The sequence below is a fragment of the Centroberyx gerrardi genome, chromosome 12 (assembly GCF_048128805.1).
Source record: "Centroberyx gerrardi isolate f3 chromosome 12, fCenGer3.hap1.cur.20231027, whole genome shotgun sequence".
Lineage (NCBI taxonomy): Eukaryota > Metazoa > Chordata > Actinopteri > Beryciformes > Berycidae > Centroberyx > Centroberyx gerrardi.
In genome coordinates, this window is record NC_136008.1 from 15,638,042 (window position 1) to 15,660,571 (window position 22,530).

Below are 22,530 nucleotides of genomic sequence, written 5' to 3' on the forward strand. Positions count from 1 at the left end.
ACATTTAGACAAATACTTGCTGTCACAGTGGAGGGAACCAATTCAGGCAAATTACAGGTTGGACAGACATACATTAGGGATGGATATGCTTTTCTCATGATACCATTCAATACGCGATGTGGGGTTCACGTTCAATACAACCACGATACGATGTAATAAATACAAGTTCAATGACAGCAAAGTCTGACTGTGCAGAATTATGTTTATTTCAGAGCCAAATCTTTCTAGCAATGGCATGGGCTTGCAAAAAATGTCATTACAAAGTGCAAATAATATAATTTGGATGGAGAGCTTGTGAAATTGTGAAGGGCAAGCCATCTCATTTGTGATTACTACAGCAGAATAAAATAGATAATTCAAATAATTCATTTTTCTGCCCCATGATACGTATTGTCACATTTTTGTATTGTGGTATATTGAATTGCTATATATTGTCCCATCCCTAATATACATTTATGCATGCATATACAGACAAACAGTCAGACTGAGTCTAATGTAAGTGATAGTGGGGTCAGCTCGTACTCATGCTAATGAGCGCTACAGTCATGCCTGAGACCAAAGCTTGTTAAAGAGGGGGATGCTGAGAGGCAGTGAGTGCTGAGTGTGCGTGTCCCAGTGGGTTTTTTACGGTCTGTGGTTGGAGGGGAGAGAGGGAAGGGACCATGTGAACACACTGACAGCTGGTAAGGATGAAAGATTAATAGAGGCCATGGGGAAAGTTGTATGGTCTTCAAGATGGGTTCCCTTCCATGTATAAATACATAGATACACAAAGACACATGGACACAGGATCAGTGCATGTAACAAACATGCACGTACAAACAAAACACAAGGTTTAGGGTCGGGCTAAGGAGCAATGATCTAACGGAGGCAGACACTTTTCTCTGTTGTCAAGGCCTGGTGGAGATAATAACCAAACTCCAATCAAAAATAAGGAGCTCTCTTGTGCTGTAAACAAACTGCTGATTGCTGTGTTTGAATTAATGAGGGCAGTCTTTTGAGATGAAGATGATGCTGACCTTTACAAAGAATGATTATTATTCATGTATCCCATTAAACGCAGTGTTTTCCTACAACCCTATGGCCAATATATGTTACTAAATGAATGAATATCTATTAAATATCAAACAAATGACAGGAAAATATCTCTGAGGGCTACGTGGGTGGCATCATGCAGGTTTTGAGAATCTGCTGCATGCTGTAGCCGCATGCTGTAGCCGTTATTTCTCTGAGTGACAGAATTAGCCTGACTAGGTTCAAACCACTTGTAGAATAGAGCTCAAGTAAATGAATACCTGTAAGTTTCCAGGCCATGCCCTACAATCTAATCTCTTTGTTAAGGGGACAGCTATATGTACACATGTTCTTCTGAAAGTGTCTCATACACAAAAGGCTAAATGATGTGTGGGGAGAGGCGACTGACGCATGCTGAGTGTTGCAGTAAAGGGCGGGGAACACTGTCACATGATTTGTGGCCGAGAGTGTTTTTTATAGTCACATACACACATGCACATAGATTCATGGATGAGTCATATTTAACCTTTGTGATCAGTGAACAGCGATGCCTTATATTATAGGACATGCAGGGGAGGGAATGGAGTGGAAAAGTGTCACTATCCACACACCTTTCATAGCTGTAGCTCATATGACTTAAAAGTGTCTGCATGGATGAGGATTGGCAGAAGCACAGGCCTACTTTTCAGTCCCAGGATCCACAAATACGGTACACCTGCATGGTCACAGGGCATTGAAATTGCATTTCCTACTATCGTGCACAGCTCTTGGTTGATTTCGCCCTGCTCTCTCAGTGAGAAGTCAGTTTTGAGAATGAGAGGAGACAGTTGTGTAACGAGCAGGAGCTTTAAACCTACTGGCTGCCCTGCCTCGGTCACGCAGCAGCACCTTCATCTTATTGGAAAACAACTCAGAGGCTCTGTCTGACCCGCAGACTAGCATGGGGAGAAGAGAGTGTGGGAAAGCTAGATCCAAAATGTTCAACTGTTTTTTTTCCCTTAGGAAGCCTATACAAACAAGACACCCAGGAGCTGGCCGAGGTCAGAGTTTTACTGTCCCACAGCACAAAATGACAAAATAATATATCTTCAGGGGTTTGATAGTATTCTTGATCAATACCAATGAGTCAAAAATTGGTATGCTGAGATTTCTGGCTTCCAAAACTCACTTTCCTTGGTCGCCAACAGAGGTCAATAAAAGTTATAGATTATTTAATGGCCCTTTAAGCTGCACTAGCTAGATCCAGGGGAGGTGAAAGCCCTCCGTTGCATTCTGTAGTTCATGTTGCAGATGTTCCACTGTCCCTCCACTGCCTTCAGAGTCTGCCAAGAGAGGCCGGGAAGCCTAGCAGGCTTGTAGGCAACACTCGGATGTGACTCACCAGCATGCACATCTCATGGTCGAACCCCCACAGTACAGCTTTCTTAGGAAACAGAGCCGTGTTTACAAAAATGACAGTGCTTAAGCTCCTACTGGCAGCGGCTGCACTACTATTACGCAGAGAAGTTAGGGGGCGGGAGCAGAAACTCGCAGCACACTCCCACTCCTCTGAGAGGCGAAGTGAAAGTACCAAGACTCGCTCTGTGTCCTCTGAAGGAAGTTTATTACTTTCGAAGTGAAACTTTTTATTTTAGGACAGAAACAATACTGAGGGGCCTCAGTAATGACAAGTGAGAGAGATATTGCCTATAGAGCGGCTCTGCAGATAGACAGGGCCCCAGGTAAAAAATGAGTCATCTTAAAACATAGACTGAATGCTGATTTTTAACAAGCTGATGGTATTTAAATAACCTTTAAATAAATAAAGTTTCACATAACCTTTTAAATAACCTTTTATGTGCAAGGCTCAGTTATGAGATTGAAATTATATTCAGATAGAAACCATCAAAAGTAGTTGTGCCGGATGTTTATAAAGCCCATGTTTATGAAATAACCCATGTTTATGTATAAAGCAAACAGAGTTGCAGGAAAGAATATACATAAAGAAATTGCTTTTTATTTTCTTAGATAAAGGGAATGGCTTCTGAGCTTGAACAGAATCTAAATCCACTCCCAGACAGACCAGTTTGATGAAACAGCATTATCTAAACTCACGAGAATCAATGTTCATTTAAATTTGCTCAAAGAGGCAAAAACAGCCTGAGCCTTTCTGACCTAAACTTGGCAAAATAAATGACCTCTGCATTCACATGTTAGGCAAACAGCTGCATTGTGGTAACCATCTTATCTCCATGGTCCTGCCAGCCATTCTCTGACAGCTCAGTCCTCTCAAAACAAAGCTCGTCTTCAAGAGGAAGATGAAGATTTACCTCTTAGACCACTGCCCACTTAGCAACAGAACAAACTGTGCTAACTCAGGTCAGCATAAGAGCCTTTTACCTCTCCTCTACTGCTTTCCACCACTCCATCCATCCAATCATCCATCCAGTCATCCATCCATCATCTGAATAATCACACTGGTAATGCCAAAATTAAATGCCTTGATTCATCTTTTTCCTCCATGGGAGTAACTTGTAAAAAGCTGTGTTTTCTGGAGCAGACAATATTGGTTATTCTTCCCGTTCGCTCTGGAACCAGCAGAGTCGTTTTCAAATTTTCTGATCGCTACAACCCAACCCAACCCAGGAGACACACTGGGATGGTCATCTAATTTGTTGCATCTAATAGTTCCCACTTTAATGTTATTATATCTGTGCATTACCCTGCTGGAATGATACCACTTAGTCTTTGTTATTGCATTATCAGAACGGGAATGCAGAACAACACATCCTTAGATGGGGAAGGGAAAACATAAAAGGAGAAGAGGAGGGCAGGGCCGGAAACCACCGGAAAGCTCACAAAACAATACTTTCATAATACTTTGGCCACAATAAAATAATATTATGATTCTTAATGTTTTGTGACACAGACTGATAATGTGAATATACCTGCACTGCCTTTTATTATTCCAGTTTTCTGTCATTAGACCACAAGCTGATGTACTTTCCCTGAGGGCATTAGAATCAATTTAAGACTTTTCAAACTTTCAAGCGCTCTTTCAATTATCATGTTTCATTTTCTAGAAACTTTTGTTAGAGCATCCCAGTGGAGAGTGTTTACAGCAGAGGAATTATCATGCACAGTTTTCATCTAAAAGTAATTAGATTTCTATCCACTGAATGAACAAGAGTCTAAAAACGTCTAAAACGACCAATTTCTGAACAATGATGTAAACTCTATTTTCTTCATTCACCTTTCCTCTGATGTCTAGTAGCATTCAGTCTGCACACTCCATGCAATGATAGCAACTTCACCAACAATCAATAGTAACTGTGCTCTGATTGGAGATGGCATACGAGAGGAAGCCAGGCGGTTCAAATCTGAAGCCACATTTCTCAGACTGTGTCATGTGCTGTTCAAATGCTGATGTGATTAGGGCTCTTTGAGAGGCTGCAATCAGTTGAGGTGCAAAAGTAACGTAGCACCCTCTTCTCAGCCTGAATCAACTCGGAAAGTCGAAAAAAGTTATTATGGCGAATGGAGCATGGGCTACTGCACAGGAAGGGTAAAGCCCTGCTCTCTCTCATTCTCTCTTTCCCTTTCTCCCCTGTGGAGAAACACTGTCAGTTTCGTCAGACACAGTAATTAATCACCTCTTCCAGCCATTGCCTGTGCCCCGTGCCCCTGCTGCCTCAAGTTTTGAAACAGACCAGGCCAGTACACCTGGAAGTAGGGCAGAAAACATCTCCTCTCCTTAAATCCAGCTCTCTAGAATCAGGACACCACAGACGCCGGACCTACATGCGTCTGTTAATATATACTGCGCAGGCAATATCACAGGTCAGCATGGCAGCTAGCCCAGCGGACTGACAGAGAGACAAAACTGGCCTCATCCCACCATGAGATCTATTATTCATCAGTACAACTCTAGACCAAGGGGGTAACGGTGTCTAAGTTTGCCTGCGTGTGCAGCCACACCTTTTCTGAAAGGGACACACAGATGGGTAGCTGCTGCTCCTGATCTGCTTAAAGGCATTGTGGTGAGAGGTTGCCAAGGCCAGCAGGACTCACTCCAACAAACAGGCTCACGCTGCGCAGCTAAAACTGTGCACAAGCTCTTACCACTATTTCATGCTTGAATCTTACATTTTCAGCAGTATGAAAAGGAATTTGAAACTTTCTTATCGTTGCCAAAAGGCTCAGCAGTGTTTACCCTGTGAGAGCAAAGTCATGGTCTTGATAATGAGAGAGAGAAATAAAGAGAGTGAGAGAAAGTGAGCAAGAGACAGATGTCCCTCTTCTCCAACATTATACATGGGATGTCATCTAATTCATGTCTACAACTGTCTGATGTGCGACAGGCAATGCATCAGGCACTTTCACGCCACATGGCATCCTGTTAATCAACCACATCCTCCACACCCTCCTCAACTCCCCTCCCACTCCCCCGTCCTCCCTCTCTCTCTCTTTTTCTGCTCACAGTGCGACAGAGGTCTTCTCCTTTGTTATGTTCTGAGTGTGGGGGAGCCTGACAGCCTCATAACTCAACACCAGCTTATTAGGACACAGAGTCACAGCTTAACTTGCACTCCCTGACAAAGCAGCGGGAACAAAACACATCAATGTGCAGCAACCACACTGCTGAACTTCATTGTGACAAGTGCACTTCAAAATGTGTCACGTGGAGCGACTTGCGTGACGGTCCGATTCAGCCATTGAAATTGAAATTGAAGTTACTGTGCTTGGGACTCAACGGCAGCATTTGCCCCTATTTCTATATTAATTCACAGCTGCTGACCCATAGCAGTGCATAAAGACACTGGGGGATCTCTTCAGCATCAAGACGCTGATCCTCTCTCATAACAACGGATACAAAATCCAGAGTAAAAAAGTATAAAAATATCCCGAAACAACATCTGCACTGCCACAAGCAATCTCCAAGCCCTTCATGTGAAGATATATTTAGAAGTGGCATCGTCTTCCATTACCTTCCATTTATGGACAGACAGAGATAAACGGTCTGACTGAGAAGAGCTCCCACATCTTGAGAGATTTACTTCATGCCCGAACCAAATCAGTAAAGCATTCCTAACTCGCTAGACTGGAGTGTGGATGAGCCTACAGCATGTATCGCTCTCTGTTGTATATCATGGAGATACAGTTTGTCAGAGCACAAACAAGCTGACTCAAGCTGTAGCTTCCTTAAAAGATGAAATGACAAAATGGGTGGAAGGCCTTTGAGATGTACACAAAGCAGTTCAGTCAACACTCTTACGTTTTCATTTCTGACAAACTGAAGTCTTTTTTGTCCCTGCAGGAGTCTGAATGCAGTTTTGAACTTTTTTTCTTTCTTTTTTGTTTGCAGTGAATGTCTTTTTTAGGTTGTGGTGCGATCACGTCTCACCCACAGAAGTTGTCATGTTTTTTTCTCTTTGTATAGTTTCATTTTTTTTTACTATTTTACTGCAGTGGTGCAGTACTGTATAATCCCACCCAAAGATTTCATTGGAAAAGAGACAGTCCTAACAAGAATGAAGAAGTCTTTTTCTGCTTGACTTCACTGACAGAATCATCGTAAAAAATGTATTGGGTTGACATTACGGCTAAAGTAAGAATCAATCATAACAGATTGTCCTTTCAATGTTTTTAGAATTTGGAATGAAATGATGGAAGCTTTTACAATAAACCAAAAATTACAGAAGACTTCCAGAAAGGCGTTTTGAAAAGCAGCTAGTGCAAACTGCATGAAACATACCAGAGTCTTTGGAATATACACACATTCCTCAACTGGTGTGCGACTGACCTGGGGCGCTGTACAGTAGTATGGGGGAACAGGCGTACTGACTACCCATGGCCCTAAACTGCCTCGACTAAAAAGCCTTTTGTGGTCCATAAGTGTATATATGTGAATATGTTATACTTGGTTTTGCTCTGGTCTTGAATCAGGGTTTGGCTGAAATCTAAAAAACTGCAAACATGTAAAAACTTTCTCAGAAACATGATCCATAAAAACTTTCTCAAAAACATGATCCAGCAGCTGTTGTGTTATCTGACACAAAGTGGAGCAAGCAGGAATAAAATTTGGCTCAGTTTTTCCTGTGCAGACTAAAACAAAATTGTCCTCCCTAGACAGATTTTGAACAGGGGAGACTACAGGTGAAAGTTTGGTTATGACAGACGATTAGCGCTATCAGGGTAATGCCCTAAGTCCATAATTTCAATTAGACTGAGATCATATTATTCTTCCTTATGCTGCTCTTTGTTCAGAAGCTGTTTTCATAATACTGTCCCTTCTCATGTGTTCATGTTTAGCTTTAAATATGACATTTACGAACGATCAACATTCAGTGTGCCAAGACTGCGACTTGCCAAATTTGTCGAGGCACCGAAAAGGTTAAAGAGAAATGGAATATACTTTTAAAAGACTCAAAGCCCTACATTATTTAAGAACATCGGAGCTGTCATGTTTTAAAATGGAGAAGTCTTTGAATAATTCAGTCCTAAACCAATATAGTAGTTATAGAAAACAGGGAAATGACCAAGGCAGTATGGGGGAGTTCAGTAAAAACATGTCTTTGCTCCCCATGGAGCGCTCTATTGTTTCAGTTAAAAGTCTCTGCTAGTGACCGCCTTGTTTAAAATTTCATGCTGATATTTTCTTTTTTTCTTTTTTTATCTGGCAGTCTGTAAGGGAGTTTGGCCCTCTAGCTTCCTTCAGCCTCTTCGCTGCCTGGACCAGGATGATGAGACTGGCAGCAATCTTTCAATACAGTGTGGAGGAGGGCAGCCAATGCCAAGATGCCACTGATGAGTTGGTCTAAGGTGAGTCACGCAATCATGTCAGATGGATAAATTTAATATCATCATGGAAATGGAAATCTAATTGAGGTATTAATCCATGCTTTATTTCATTGGTACTACCATGGTACAAACAATTAAGCGCAGTTAAAATAGGTGATGCAGGTGATGCATTTTGCATTACTCAAATCAAATTTAAAATGTAAGACTGCAGAATCTGCAGACCATTCACAACTTTATGATAAGCTGTGCTGCATGCCTAAAGCCTCATCTACCTGTTTACATTTGAAGCCACATGAATTATGCATGTCCTGCCCACGCAGAAAGAGGCAACACCTGCCACCATGCATGAGGTGCTCGCAACAGCTGCTCTGCTGGTCCACTTCCTGCATTCTTCACCTGCTGCTTTCAAAAATATTGGCCCTCTAGCCTCCTTTTTTTTCTTTTCATGCTAGACTCGTCACTGAATGTATAACTTACAGAGGTTCATTTAGGTCCGACTGAAAGTGAATACACATGTCTAAATTGTATGTTTAATTGAATGTCATAGTAACGCATAACTGTATACATCCTCCATTGTCTCAATCAATTCAACACCTTTGTTGATCAGCAACTATTAATATACTGGACTGGCTATCTGTGCAATGTCCTGCAGTGTGACAGTAAGCTACAGAAAAAGTCTTTCACAGTACACGGTGCACAACAACATGGTGCAGGTAGGTGACCTGGAAAACTGCAGTAACATGGCCTCTAATGTAAAGGCTCTGCAGAAAATGCGTGAAAGACGAGTACAATAACATCTCATGGATTACATGATTGTGCACATTTATTCAAAGGTTTAGGCCAAAGGTTTGCCAAGGGCAAACTGAAATTACTGTGGAGGTGACCTCATGGACTGCTCACTGAGTTCCAGTGTTTTTTTGTAGTCCATTTCTTGCACAGGCAAAAATGTTTTTCTCTCTTGCCACAGCATTCCACAAATTCTATTAATTCCTTGCCTTCACAGTCTCCTTGTATCCGACTGGGGTCATTGATTGATTTGGGAGTATATACAGACGTGAATGGGAATTGGAACATTAGGAACTGCGAGGGTAACACACTGCCCACCAAACAAACCTCAGTCCCCAGTCTAATGAACACAGCTGAGCTTCACGTCACGACAGACGTTTCTCCCAAAATTTCTGAATAGCCCCATTTGAGTCCCACACATGTTCCAACACACTCAGCCTGAGCAGCACCTGAAAAGGCTCCACTGTTGCACTGTTGACACAGCACCCAAAGGAGCTGAGATAACTGTGTAAGCAGTAAAAGGTATAGTTAGTCTACACATAAGCTACTGTAATAACTGCACTGAGCAAACCAGCTTTGGCTTAAACCTGTTTTTGCTCATAAGGATCCCCAAACAGACAAACATTCGAATGGGAACACCCATCTATGAAACTTTTAGCCTGAGGCCCATATTTGAGAGACGCTGCTATTAGATTTAGCACAGAACTGTAACTATCTAGATGTGGATTGAAGAGTAGTGAAAGCAAAACCTATTATCAGCATACATATTCTCTCAAAGCATTCCATCATTTACATAGTATATGAAATGCTAGTAACATCAGTGAAATACTAGTAAAATCAACCTTATTCTTCTCTTTGCTGGGGACCATCTGGGACCCACAAGGACCTCTTAGGTCCTCAGACCCCATTTTGAGAACCAGTGGTTATGAGATTCTGGGCTCAAACCTAGATATGATCTGAAAATGGATCCTCCTCACAACTATTCTTCTCAGTATCACACACACCTACATCCACGCAGCATGAGAGAAGCCGGTCACTCATTCCTAATAAAGACACATTATTCATAGCTTTGGCTTCTAACTGAGTAGTTGATTCATTGCTGCTTTTATTAGCGAAGGGATTGCACATCACTGAATATTGTTATGGGTTCATACAGTGTGGTAGATGTATCCTCCACAACTTGTCTTTACTAGTCAAAAGGAGAGGAAAGGAACTCAGAGTTACCATGGAGACTGAAAGGGTCTACTGGTGTTTATTGTATGAATCACATGTTTGATCAAATCTTGCAGGAATATTGTAAAAAAAAAGCAACTGCTTGGATAACCCATGGCGAGTTTCACCCAGCGTCTGAAGTGAGCCTTCTGCCCTTGAGATGCAGTTTGCTGTTGGCTTGATCCACTTCAAGTTTTACAAGTAGGGCCTGGGCTGCATGTCATCCAGTCCAAAATATGTTACAGCACACTGTGTTCTGTTGTTATAATACTACTTCAAAGTGCAAGAAATGCAATATTCACCCAGAAGAAATATGCACTAGATCCCACTACAAACTTTTAATGACTTTACTGATTATGCTGTTTTCACTATTACAAAAAAAAAAAAACCTGTGTTAAGATATCCTAGAAGTAGACACACATAGGCTACTAATTCCCAATAAGCACCACTGAATATTAGACTACTTACTAATGAAATAACACACTCACCTTGACAGAGTTTCAGATGTGAATTCCAGGTGATGAGGGCGGAATTTTTTTGAAAATAGTCGCTTGGTTAGCAGAGTGTGTAGTTCATCTAGCCCAGCAGATAGGCAGTGACAGAAGTCTCAGATCATAGCCTGGACCAAAGAGCCTGCCTACTCTGATGCACATATACATGGACCATCTCGCACTCAACTGAAAAAAGCATCAGTTCTTCAACCGCTTTATGAGGGCGGGTGGTCAGGCGTGACTGACTGCGACCGACTCCAATTAAAATGCAGAATACGGCTTAGCGTCACCTAACAAGGCGGGATTTGCACCATTGACTGCATCTTTTCCGTGACGTGTGTCAAGGTCCCCAAAAGTAAGGACAGAGTGTAGAAACATTCAAAACTAAACAGAAGGCACACGATCGTCCTTCGCCTGTACTGCCGCATCTCTGAAGGAGATATTGGATGCTGAGCGCTTTTTTCTTTTTTTCTTTTTTTAACGGTGCACGACCTCTCTTGAAATATGTGTAGCCTATTCTTTTATTTATTTATTTTCTTTTTATTCTGTCCATGGCACAAAATAACTCATATCGGCCTGAGGTTTCCCCATAAAGACTTTGCATTTTTTAAATTATTTATTCAGGATTCACACGTATTTGAATATTACATTTCTGTGAATAATTTAGATAAGGAATGGGATTACTAGTTAAACTTTTTTTACTAGGTGATATGGTCCAGTAGTGAACAAGATGTCAACAACAAGGTGACTATTATAAGAAATAAGAAATGAAGTGAGGATGAATAATATTTTGTGCCTAGAATATGATGATATTCTGCCCCCTACTGGAGTGATTCGTGACTCACAGCATAACCAGAGAGAGATATCTTTTGGAAATTTCACATTTCAGAAACAATGAAAGAGGTAAATCTAACAAATGAGCATGATGAATGAATCAGCCTAATGAATGAATAAGTGGTTTTGAAGGCACATAAGACCAAGAATGTGACACAAGCAAACTGTCATAAGAGCAGCTATGGCATGAAAAACAATAAAAAAAAAAATAATAATAATAAATCTTATTAGCGCTCGTTAAGGGCTATTAAGATAGGTTTGTTTTGTGAAAAATAATTTAACAGCTGAAGATCGTCTCCACTATTCAGCAAGAAAATTGCACTTATGTTTTTCTGTGTGCCGTTATCATTGAGCCTTTCTGAAAATCTGAATGAGAGGCTGCTACATCGCTGAAGGCCACAGCCTTGCTGCTCAAGAAAGACTCACTGTCACAAAACCCCTTTTACAGGGAGTCAGTCCGACTGCAACAGCTTATGTGTGAAAAGGCATGTCTTCCTTTCAAACTGGCTATGTGCAAGGTTACTGCAGCACTTACAATATAAAGAAGTGGATTCCATACACGAGAAACGCAATTCTCTATGGTGTTGAACTCCTTTACCTGTGGAAAAAGTAATCAGCCTCATACAATGTTTCTCCTCCGGGGAATTAGAAAGGTTACAGTGAAGACCAAAGTATGTATCTTAGCATTATGAAATTGTTGCTTTCCTGCCAACTGTACATTCCTTGTGTGTACAGCGGTCTGAACTCACAGGAGCGAGTTTTGAAGGGCTCTTTCTTTCCACCCTCACAATCAGCTAGGACTGATGGGAGCCATATACAGGAGTGTGTTTCATTAATACATCTCTAGCTCTAATGAAGGCTCCAAATGAGATGCACAGTAGCAAAGGCCAAATGAACAATGTTTGCAAATTGGCCTGGCTGTTTACTGTACTATAAAATGCCAAGTTGAGCAAACAGTTTGAAATGTTGCATGTATATTAATAATTAGTGACTGAATAAGCTTCAAATGTTTTATTGTGAACATGTGGAAAACCAAATAGAGACATAACATAGAACATATAAATCTGATTTCCAGGTAGGCCTCTGTATGTAGCCTATTTTCCGCTGTTTCGGTGTTAAAATTCAATTATTTTCAGTTATCCATGGAGGTAGGAGCAGTTGATGCCGTAGAAGTTGTGTTTTTTCCCCATGCATATATTGTCCCTCAGGTCCGCAGCAGCACCCACGATGGAGCTGTTGAAGTTGCGATGGACCTCTGACTTACTGAAGGAGTCCTGAAGGTCCAGTAGGGAAGAGAAATGGCCAAGAACCGGCCTTTCTCCACCCAGAGTCCCAGCTCCACCCACAGGGTGAATGCATGGCAGGACAGGAGGCCGCGGCAGGATGCAGGGAGTGGAGATACTGTGCAGCAGCTCACTGCCTTTTTGCAGTTTCTCCTGCTCTAAAGCTGCCCTTGATAAAACCTCAGTGTCTGATTCAATACCTGCCTGATCTTTGGCTAAAGCTGACTGTCTAAGGCTAAATGGATTACTTCCAACTTTGTAACCCTGCTTTCTGCTGCTCGGTACATCCTTATAACACAGCTCGATCAGGCTTTTCTCTTTGTTGACCTCTGTCTCTGTGTGGGGAAGTGGGCGGCTGTTCAAGGCCAGGGAGCGCTCTGCATCTGCAATCTTTGTCCCTGTTGCCTGGGCAGCGTTAGTCTCTTGGCAGGTCTGTGGCAGGGATACTTGCTTGTGACCTTCATCAAACTGGACTCTGCGGTTTTCTTTCCCCCTGATCTCACACTCAGGGTTTTTGCTTTCAGGTTGTTGTTTGTGTAAGACCTCCTGGGACACTGCAGCAGACTTGGCTTCTGTGGAGCGATGACTACTGTACTCTGCCTGACTGCGACCCTTTGGATTTGGATCCGGTGTCTCATTATGCTTAGCTGTGATCTCCTGTGGCTTATGTTGTAGTATAGAAGCCGGAGCAGTGTCTTGGTTTGGAGCTGGGGATGGATATAGGGGTTCAACGGGTCCAGCAGTAGGCTCTGTTGTGGGACGGTAGGCGCTCCTCACAGCACTGCTCCCCTCTCGTCTTCTGCCCTCTCTTGGTTTAGAGGGAACAAATGCAGGATAGGACCTTTCTCTCTGGGAGAGACAGGAACTCATTAGAATGAGCTTGGGTTTATGAAGCACATCGCACACTGTAAATCATCTCTGTCTGGTGAAAACCTCATGTCTCCAAATGTCAACTTCTCAGAAACTAAGAAAAACAGCCTTGTCTTTAGCTTGATGACAATGAATTCTTGACAGTTTCATAAGCCCAAGAGGGGCAACCTAGAGTGGACCATGTAATCCTTCAATTGAAGTAAAAACATGAAAACCACCAAAATTGGACATATGAGGTTTTCACATGACAGCAGCGAAATATTGTTGTAAATTGTTTATAATCCTATTTTACCAGTTGTGCAGTGTGTGAAGTCATCCCCCCAGTGGCTCGGTCACTTATTTTTTCGTTGAAGTCATCTATCTTTAAAGGATTTGCTGGCCCCGATCCTGAATAAATCAAACATCAAACATCAAACATTACTATCAGATCATTTACACACTTAAAATTATGCACATCCTATTACTGCATTATTTATGACTTTGCAAATGTGCATAGTACTACACACTGTGTTTTGGTAGTTTCTGATAGCAAAATGTATTCTGTATTATTGTCAACAGGTACACAGTGGTTTAGGCTCCTTTACCTGTGTAGTGCATTTGGTAAGAAGTGAGCCAGTGTGTCCTCTCCACATTTTTGAGCTTGTTGGTTGTCCGCTCAGACAATGAGATATCCCAGTTACGAAGTTTAGGGTTGGGGAACACTGTCTTTGGGGGACTGGGGTAGAAAACCTGGCTCTCGCCCTTCACTGGCTTTGTGTGCTGAAGGTAGGTTTTGTTAACAAATGAAGAAGATTATTAGTTGTTACTTGATCTATTGACTTCAACCATGATGTGAAATAGAAATGTACTTGTATTTTTAAATTAGAGAACCTCTCCTTTATTTCTCTACCGTGTTTATTCAATTACTCACATCCAAGAAACCCTGTTCTCCTGTCCACATAAGAGCTTTCTCTTCGCTTGCCATGGGCATCTCCAAGATCTCATGTCTATAAGGACCACCTGTGAATGGTAAAGAAGACATCTTGAAGATATGGACCTCTCTGGAGACATATTATCTATTTTACTGTCCATTTTTTCATTGAGTCTGTGACACCCCACAATATTTTGTCCTCTTACCTATAGTTTTGCTGAGCACAGTGACCTCTGGTGCACCGGTGGGGATGAGGGGGTTGAGGATGGGTTGGGAGGCGGCTCTCACTCCTGCATCAGGGTCATCTGGAGAGCGGAAGGATGGGAACATTGCAAACCGGGAGATGTGGGATGAATAGGGATGCTCTTTTGGAATGGCAACCTTTATCATTTTCTCCCTGTATGGAGTGCCAGACAATGAAATGGAGATAAAGTGTGTTAAAATTTGAGGCAGGCACAAAAAATTCAAGTGTCAAGTGGTCGCCAATATTATGCGTTTAGAAAAATAAAGAGCACTGTGGAGCTCTTAATGAAGTGAGTCAGTCCATTGTCTGTTCGTGCAGCTGGGGAAATAAGTTAAAATAAAGCATAAAGTACTCACGCTATATTTATATCAGTTGGTTTTGGTATACTGAAAAAAGAAACAAAACAAATGTCATCATTCTGTATCATCGTTGATAAATGAATTCTTTACACATAACAATTCTGTGAATTTTTGACCAGTTCATGATGATTAGAATTATGATATATCAATGGCTACCCACAGTTGGTCATTGAGGCGAACATTACTTTTCTTCGTGGCGGTAATGTCATAATGTTGTTGAACGGTGACATTCCTGTGAAGGTAAAACAACAAACTAATTAGGCTGCCATTCAGTCTTTAACTGGACTTTGCTTGTGGAAGTTGTAGCTGTAACTGAGACTGACTTTCCTATACAGAATGTCTTCATACACACTCACTCAGGTATGACGGCCCCTCCATAGCTGAGGTGATGATGGCCCCTCAAAGCAGCCGTTATCCTGTAATTTCGTGGGGAGTTGGCCTCCATCTGGCTCCTGCTGCTCCGGCTCACGGGGGGCAAATGGAGGACGAGACCCTGCCCAACTACAAGGGGGAGGGAATGGTATAGGAGAGCAAAAATACAGAGAAACAAGCTAGATGTTGTCAACAACACATTTCTATTGTGACATGTCTGCTTAAATCTATCTATTCACTCATTGTTTTATCAATCTAAAGGAACATAGCAGGAGAATAGATATTTCCATCAGTCCCTCAATGACACAAAATTAACTTAGTCCATAATATAAAGCAATATATTGCTATTAAATATTACATATACTGTATTACTGTTAAAAAAGCCCAGTAAATTGATCAACTGTAATCTCATTGAAGGAGAAATGTGAGTTGTAAATATCAAACTGTACATGTTTTTTTGTTTTTTGTTCATAATGTTTTTAAAATTTTAACCATTTGACACCAAAAAGGTTTTCATTTGACCAGGTGAACTTAGCCAATAGATGCTCCCATATGTTACTTTTTGCATTGTATATTCATTGATCATGATACTAAATTAATCCACCAAGTATAACAAATTGATCAAAGGAATCACAAAAGAACAGTATCATGTTTTCTTACCTGGGCAGTGGTACAGAGGAGAGTTTCCTCAGGGCTTTCTTCTTATTTTTTGAATTGTCTTTCCAGGGTGGGACAAGTTTGCTCTTTTGGCCTTTTGTGGCGGGCAAGAAATTGATCCAGAGAAGTTTCTCTGTGGGTAATAGTAGCTACTAACCTCCTGGTGCAGATGTTTAGGGCAGGTAGTCCTCTTGGTCTAGATGGATGAGGGGAGAATAGGTGGCCAGAGTGACGCTGCTACAATGAGCAACAGGATCAGGGTGAGTGACACCCTATCCAGAGCAGAGTGTGTAAGCAGAAACTGAGATATAAAGAAAGAGGCTGGTGTAAGAATGAGCTAAATACTGCAACAACATCATATAACTGCGTTTAAGGCCAAACAAAAAGATCATCTGTAATATAGGTTGTTGCAAATTATATTTAACCCTATCCTATCTGATATGTAGGTCTACAGTGGTGGAGAGTGGCAATAAGGGATCAAAATGTTATTGATATTGCAGAATATTGTCATTGATCTTTTCCAGTGGGCAATCAGTGCTCAGAAAGCCCGTCATCCTGTCATCAAGTCTTGATCTGATAATATTACACGTTCACAGCTTGGTGAACTCACACAGCTCAGCATGGGACAGAAGGAAAATCAAGCTGGCTCTGGCTAATGCCTGCTGACACCAGATACAAGCTGTGTGCAGGCTGGCGTCTGGTTACAGGGGTCGTGTTTCGTCGTCTCCGTTTCTATGTAGAAACAGTTTCACATCAACACAACTTCATGCAAATGTGCATGTGTAGGCAGTAGGCTGTGCCTTACGCAAGACCTCAAAAGTAGTGCAGGAAAGTCGAAGGAACTAGAAGACAATCCCCATCTCAGAATAATTAGTGATTTTGTGGATATAGAAACTGTAACTTTTGCTCAGTTTGTAATATGTCCTGCTGTCCTTGGTGCTGACATCGCGCTGTACACATCAAAGAATGAGAAGTGTCAAAGGTCAACTGTAACACAGAAAGACCCTTTTTGGAAACTAATATGGTGTGTGGGTGTGTGTCAGGACAGGATTCCTAAACCTCTTCATATCAACGACCCCAGTGTTAACCCACAGATGCCCATTTGATAAGAAAACAATAAGAGTTTTGATAAGAGTTTTGTTGTTAGTTATGATTTTGTATAGAATTGCATAACTGTCTATACTTGGGTGGGAAGATTACAAAGTTGAGTAGTTCAGTAACGGTTTGCCCGACATAAAAAAGAAGACAACAACCTGATAAGCTGTGAATTTTTTAAACCATTAGAAACCCGAAAAACGCATTTAAAGAGCAGTTTTCCATCAGCACACAGCCAAGACTTATAATCAATGCAACTGTCTCTGCTCGGACGTGACATGGACTGCTTTTCAAGCAGCAAGGCTCGCCTTGTTTGTCGGCCCTTACAAGACCCATATTCTGCATTTCCTTTTTAATTGGGATTCTCGTGAGACCTTGTCCAAAGTCTCAGCAAAACACCCTAAGTCCTATCAAGCAGACCCAAGCTAAGTCCAGTAACCAATTACCCTGCTCTGCCCCAGCGGAACAGCCGCTCTCCGGATTACATTTCCTGCTGCTGCATTATAAATGTGCCACAGCCTGCAGTGATTTCTCATCTCCCTACTTGTTAATATTAAGTTATTGTGCAGACGCAGGTTGATTAGTTCACTGGTGTCAAACTTCTGGCCTAAGCCCCTGCAGGGTTGCGAACACAAACCGGTATTCAACTTCATTTCTACTTCTCTTATTTGACTGATAGACTCAGAGAAAGATATTAAGTCATCACTCTCTATACAGGAAGATGTGATATTAGTTATTGTCAGCATTCACATGTTACAAATCGTCAGCCTTGCACGCTCATGTAGGCTACATGATAGATTATGGAGACACTGAGGTTGTTTCTTTCATCTGAGCTGAGAATGATAGAGGAGCCTGTGAACCTCCTGTACCTCAAAGTACAGCACTGGAAAATATTCTGTTAATTTCATATTTTAAACCGCGTTTCAATCTTCAATCTGTGTAAAGCCAGTGGAGCAGTCTCTCTCTCTCACTCACTATCTGCGTGTGTGTGTGTGTGTGTGTGAGAGAGAGAGAGAGAGAGAGAGAGAGAGAGAGAGAGAGAGCGAGAGAGAGAGAAGGCTTCTACAAGATTTTATTGTACCTGTATTATTGTTGTATAATTGCAAGGCCACTTGACTTCAAGGTAACACACTGACATCTGAATGGAGAGAATAGGGAGGGGGGGGGCAGTGTACGTGCAATTAAAATAAAAAATAAAAAATACTCAATTGCAAATCACATCCAAATAGATTCTGTTTACATCTTAAACAAGGCAGGATTCTATTCATGCTATTACAGCATGTAATTCTGGCCAAAATCTCCTCAGAGTGTTTGATTTAGCCACACAAACAGCACACTCTCTCTCTCTGTCTGTTCAGTCATGTGGATGTTAGCTGGGAGCCAAGTGCCCTTGAGTTATTCAGAGTTATTCAAGAGGCAAGACAGTCAGAGCTGCATTCATACATCCACAGCCATTCCAATCCACTTCACACTTATCTATCTATCTATCTATCTATCTGTCTGTCTGTCTGTCTATCTATCTATCTATCTATCTATCTATCTATCTAGGCTATCTATCTCATACAAACAGACATGCATACACACATATATTGTCAATTCAATCAGATCAGTCAACAGTCTCAAATCCAACACTATATATATATATAACATGGTTAATGCATGATGCGTACTATATAATACACTGCTATATGTGCTTTGAAAAACTTCAAAGCATGTCATATAGCCGCTACCCTGAAAAGCTGCTCAAAGGTGCTTGGTCTAGTTAGACTGTGAAATCTTCAGTATGTATAGTATAGCCTACTTGTTAGTGCTCATTTGTTTCCAAAATAAATATTTCATTTAAAAATGTTCATTTTTCTGTCTTTACATTCCTTACGCTGTCCGTTTGGCACAAGCACATTGCTTCTTACTGTAAACAAGGCTTGGCATACAGTAGGTACATGTCTCTAGGTACATGTCTCTCCTGCACGTTTTAAATGTAAATGAAACATCAAAATCGTATTCGGTTTTGATTGGAGCCTTGCAGAGAGTGTCTCTGGTGGTATATAAAGAGAGCGAGTGAACAGCCTTCCCTGCAGTTTTTTTTTTTCTCTTTTCAATTTCTTGGGAGAATATATAGGCGCCGTGTTTTTCTCCAGCTCTGCATGGTATTCTACAGAAATCCCCTGGGCCACTGCTCAATCTCACTTGACTGACAGCTATAGCTCGTCTCTCAGGCGTCATCAGTCCGGTCTCAAATGAACCGGATTCATTAACGTATTTGACCATTTCTGCTCCCACTATTTCAGGGAAGAACACGATGGAGTGGCTCAAATGGGGAATGAATAAATTAATTTTTTGAGGACCTCACTTCTCTGAGAACCTCGACTGCAGCCGCCTCACCCCAGCACACTCGTCTAACTCTTGTTTTTCTGTTGTTACACTTGAGCGTCTCCTTTAGTCCTCCCAACAGCTTCCACCATGACAACATTTGACTTCTCGGATGTAGAGGCGTTTTTGGATTGCCACCCGGATCTCTTCGAGGAGTATCTTGTTCGAAAGGGGAAATGTGATGCGGTTAGCAGGTGGTTGAAGGAGCATCAGCCGTCGAAAGTGTCCACAACCGAGGAGAGGCGCGGGGTTCCCAGGGACCCGCTGTGGCCGACCAACCCGGACGGACTCCGGCGCAGATCGTCCCACATGGAGCTGCGGCGCAACTTTGCCCGGTCCAAAGCCACGACCGCACACAGGACCTACGACGAGCATGTCAGCCTCAGCGAACACGAGTCCCAGTCCAGCATGAGGCGCCGTGCGCTCCTGCGTAAAGCCAGCTCCCTGCCTCCGACCACCGCGCACATCCTGAGCGCCCTGCTGGAGTCCAGGGTCAACGTGCCCCAGTACGCATCCAGCGCCATCGACTACAAATACAGACTAAAGGAAACCAACGAGAGGGAGTTTTTCTTGGAGTTAGTGAAGGATATCTCCAATGATTTGGACCTGACAAACCTGAGTTATAAGATCCTAATCAATGTGTGTATCCTGGTGGATGCAGACAGGTGTTCGCTGTTCCTTGTCGAGGGACCTGCGCACAAGAGGACACTGGTGTCCAAGTTCTTCGACGTCCACTCGGGCACCACGGTCCGACCATCGTCCAGCACCCTAAACTCCAACGAAGTGCAGGTGCCATGGGGAAAGGGCATAATTGGATACGTGGCAGAGCATGGAGAGACCGTAAATATCCCAAACGCATACGAGGTAAACATGAGACCAGTATACATTTTTTCATATTTAGACATTTAGCTGAGGGTCTAATCCAGATCCATTTACAACAAATGAGCAGGTAAGGCTGTCTAGTCAAGAACACGTTATCATGTGTGAGTGATGACTTGTGACGGTAATAAACATTGGCCATCTTGCCGCTCCCTACAAGAAAGTCGACATAAAACTGCACATAGAATGAAATATAATTTAAATCAGTTGTATTTGAAGTATCATTTATTGCCAGATAAAAGCTGAAGAAAATGTTGCGCAGGTCTTTGGATGCCAACATTGTCCCACCCCTCTAGACTAAAACTTTTACGCATGATGGCTCGCACAACTGGAAGAAATGGAGCGAACACTGCATGGGTAATTACCTCAATTATGTCAAAATAATTACACAAAAACACACTCTGCTGTAGTCAAAGAAAAGGAAAGTAATCGTTATAATTCTCTCAGCTTCCCACAAGCCAGGTCTCGTCTTACACCCTACCAGTTGCGCTCCACATCATTATATCATGGCCCTGGGCTCCTGGAGAGGCTAAGGCAACATGATGATGCGGGTCCCCCTGAGGTCTATTACTGGAATAGTGTAGATATACTGTATGTCAGCGACAGGTATTGTTGTTTTCCAGCTCATAGTAGAAACTAGAGGCCTAGAGTCGCGCATTACGTGATTTTTTTTTAATATGAACCTAAAGTAGCCTACATCAAACAAATGAGTCATATAGCTCCCATTAGAAATAAACTGTTTTAATGTCGTTCAGGACTGTGCCTGTGATAATATAGGGGGCTATAGGTCTATGGTAGGATGTCCATTGGCATTTATTGAGCACAATGAGGTCTACGTTGTGCGTATGTGTGTGTGTATGTCAGTGTGTGCTTGCGTGTGCGTGCTTGTGAGCGTGTGCACACGTGTAATGTGTTTTTTTTTCTGTGTGTCCACTATTCCAGGACCATCGCTTCAGTGATGAGATAGACAAGCTGACAGGCTATAAGACCCAGTCCATCCTTTGTATGGCCATCTGTAACAGTGATGGGGAGGTCATCGGTGTTGTACAAGCAATCAACAAAAACCCCATGGGCACTCCCTTCACTGAGGATGATGAGAAGGTGAGCTCCTGTATCTCTGCTGAGAAACACTGTTTTTATTTCATTTTATTTTATTTCACTTTTCATTTATAACATCCTGTTTCATGCCCATGTTATCACTGAATTTCATATTCACCTGACATTCATAAGAGTTGCTTGCAAATATTGCTAATGTGCTCTCGAGCAAGGCAGCTTTAGTGGAGTTGCTCAGTGGTAAAACTGGAAAACTGGTTACACTTGGCATCTGTGGAGAGGGGCAAAGAGTTCCCAAGGAAGCAGGATACCAGAAAAATGAAAAGAGGGGCATCACCTCTAATGCAAATAAGATGAAACTGTCTGCAGAGGCCGTGGAGCAGTAAATATGTCTGGTTGTGGAATACATGCACACTTAAGGCAACACATTTGAGTGGATACTCTTCCAATTGCTTCCTGAGGAAGAGATTATCTACTCAAAATGGGTTCACTAAAATATGCATGTATTATATAGCTATAGCTACATTTACTCTTCCACAGCCTGTATATGCATTTCATCCTTGCAGCTTGTTGCTGAACAAATAATGTATTGGGCATCTCCCAGGTGTGAATAAGTCTATGGCTTCCTGTTCGAGTGTGTAGCAAGACATTAAAAAAGCAAGGGTGCTCATTCATTCACCCAGGGAAAATAAGAGAGAAATAAATCAAGAAAATGGCTAGTAGATAGGAACATCAATGGGTGCAGGCAATCGTTGGACGCTGTATGAAATCATCACACTTCTGTTGTTGTTGTTTTTTTTTTTTACCATTGCCAGTGTCCAGCTGTATTGAGAAGTTACAATTTGTCCACAAGGTGGCAGAATGAAGTTGGAAAATCATATTCATTCTCAACGTATCCTTTAACTCCAGAAGAAAACAACTTTAAACAACTTTTTTGAGTTTGTAGTAATTCCAGAAACCTTTAAATGTATGATTTACATGGATTCATTTCTGATTAACAAGTGTGCTATGTGAATCTAAATAAGAGACAAAATAAGACTTATTTTCTCCGGTTTTGTCATTTTAAATTTTAATACTGTAGCGTAACGACTGCCTTTGAGCAACAAAGCAGTTGAAAATAGAAAAAATCCCTTATCTACACATTTAAGGGCCCTTGATGTCTTTCTAAATACATTCTTTCTCCAAATCAATACTTCATTAACAGTGAATCTATTTGAGAGAAATTTGTGTAGAGAAGCAGCTCTACTGTCTCTCTATCATGCTTTTCTAACCCCCATCACCCCACCCACACACACACACACACACACACACACACACACAC

The 22,530-nt window shown here is 41.9% G+C and overlaps 3 protein-coding genes across 5 annotated transcripts in view; 1 reads left to right on the forward strand and 2 right to left on the reverse strand.

Moving 5' to 3' along the window:
• osbpl3b (oxysterol binding protein-like 3b) overlaps window positions 1-10,455 on the reverse strand; it is a 29,739-nt gene extending 19,284 nt beyond the window's left edge. For all 3 annotated transcript variants that reach the window (XM_078287173.1, XM_078287172.1, XM_078287171.1), the window contains exon 1: window positions 10,281-10,455. The gene's annotated coding sequence lies outside the window, so the exon portion shown is untranslated. The remainder of the gene's footprint in view (window positions 1-10,280) is intronic.
• Window positions 10,456-12,253: 1,798 nt separating this feature from the next.
• Window positions 12,254-15,228, reverse strand: spmip4 (sperm microtubule inner protein 4). Its single transcript, XM_071907431.2, has 8 exons — window positions 15,140-15,228; window positions 14,944-15,015; window positions 14,781-14,810; window positions 14,387-14,577; window positions 14,181-14,269; window positions 13,855-14,029; window positions 13,563-13,657; window positions 12,254-13,249 (listed from the first exon to the last, which is right to left on the reverse strand). The coding sequence occupies exons 1-8, from the start codon at window positions 15,226-15,228 to the stop codon at window positions 12,254-12,256; spliced, it is 1,737 nt and encodes a 578-aa protein (XP_071763532.2).
• A 4,139-nt stretch (window positions 15,229-19,367) lies between these two features.
• Window positions 19,368-22,530, forward strand: part of pde11al (phosphodiesterase 11a, like) — an 11,826-nt gene continuing 8,663 nt past the window's right edge. The window contains exons 1-2 of the mRNA XM_078287093.1: window positions 19,368-20,141; window positions 21,099-21,257. Of these exons, the coding sequence (XP_078143219.1) occupies window positions 19,368-20,141; window positions 21,099-21,257 (933 nt within the window). The remainder of the gene's footprint in view (window positions 20,142-21,098; window positions 21,258-22,530) is intronic.

Coding starts and splice junctions, on each gene's coding strand:
- spmip4 (XM_071907431.2), bottom strand. CDS start 15,228: ATGGAGGCCAACTCCCCACGAAATTACAGGATAACGGCTGCTTTGAGG. Junction 14,030..14,180: donor GAGAACAGGGTTTCTTGGAT/GTGAGTAATTGA, acceptor ACCTACCTTCAG/CACACAAAGCCAGTGAAGGG. Junction 13,250..13,562: donor CTTCACACACTGCACAACTG/GTAAAATAGGAT, acceptor TGTCTCTCCCAG/AGAGAAAGGTCCTATCCTGC.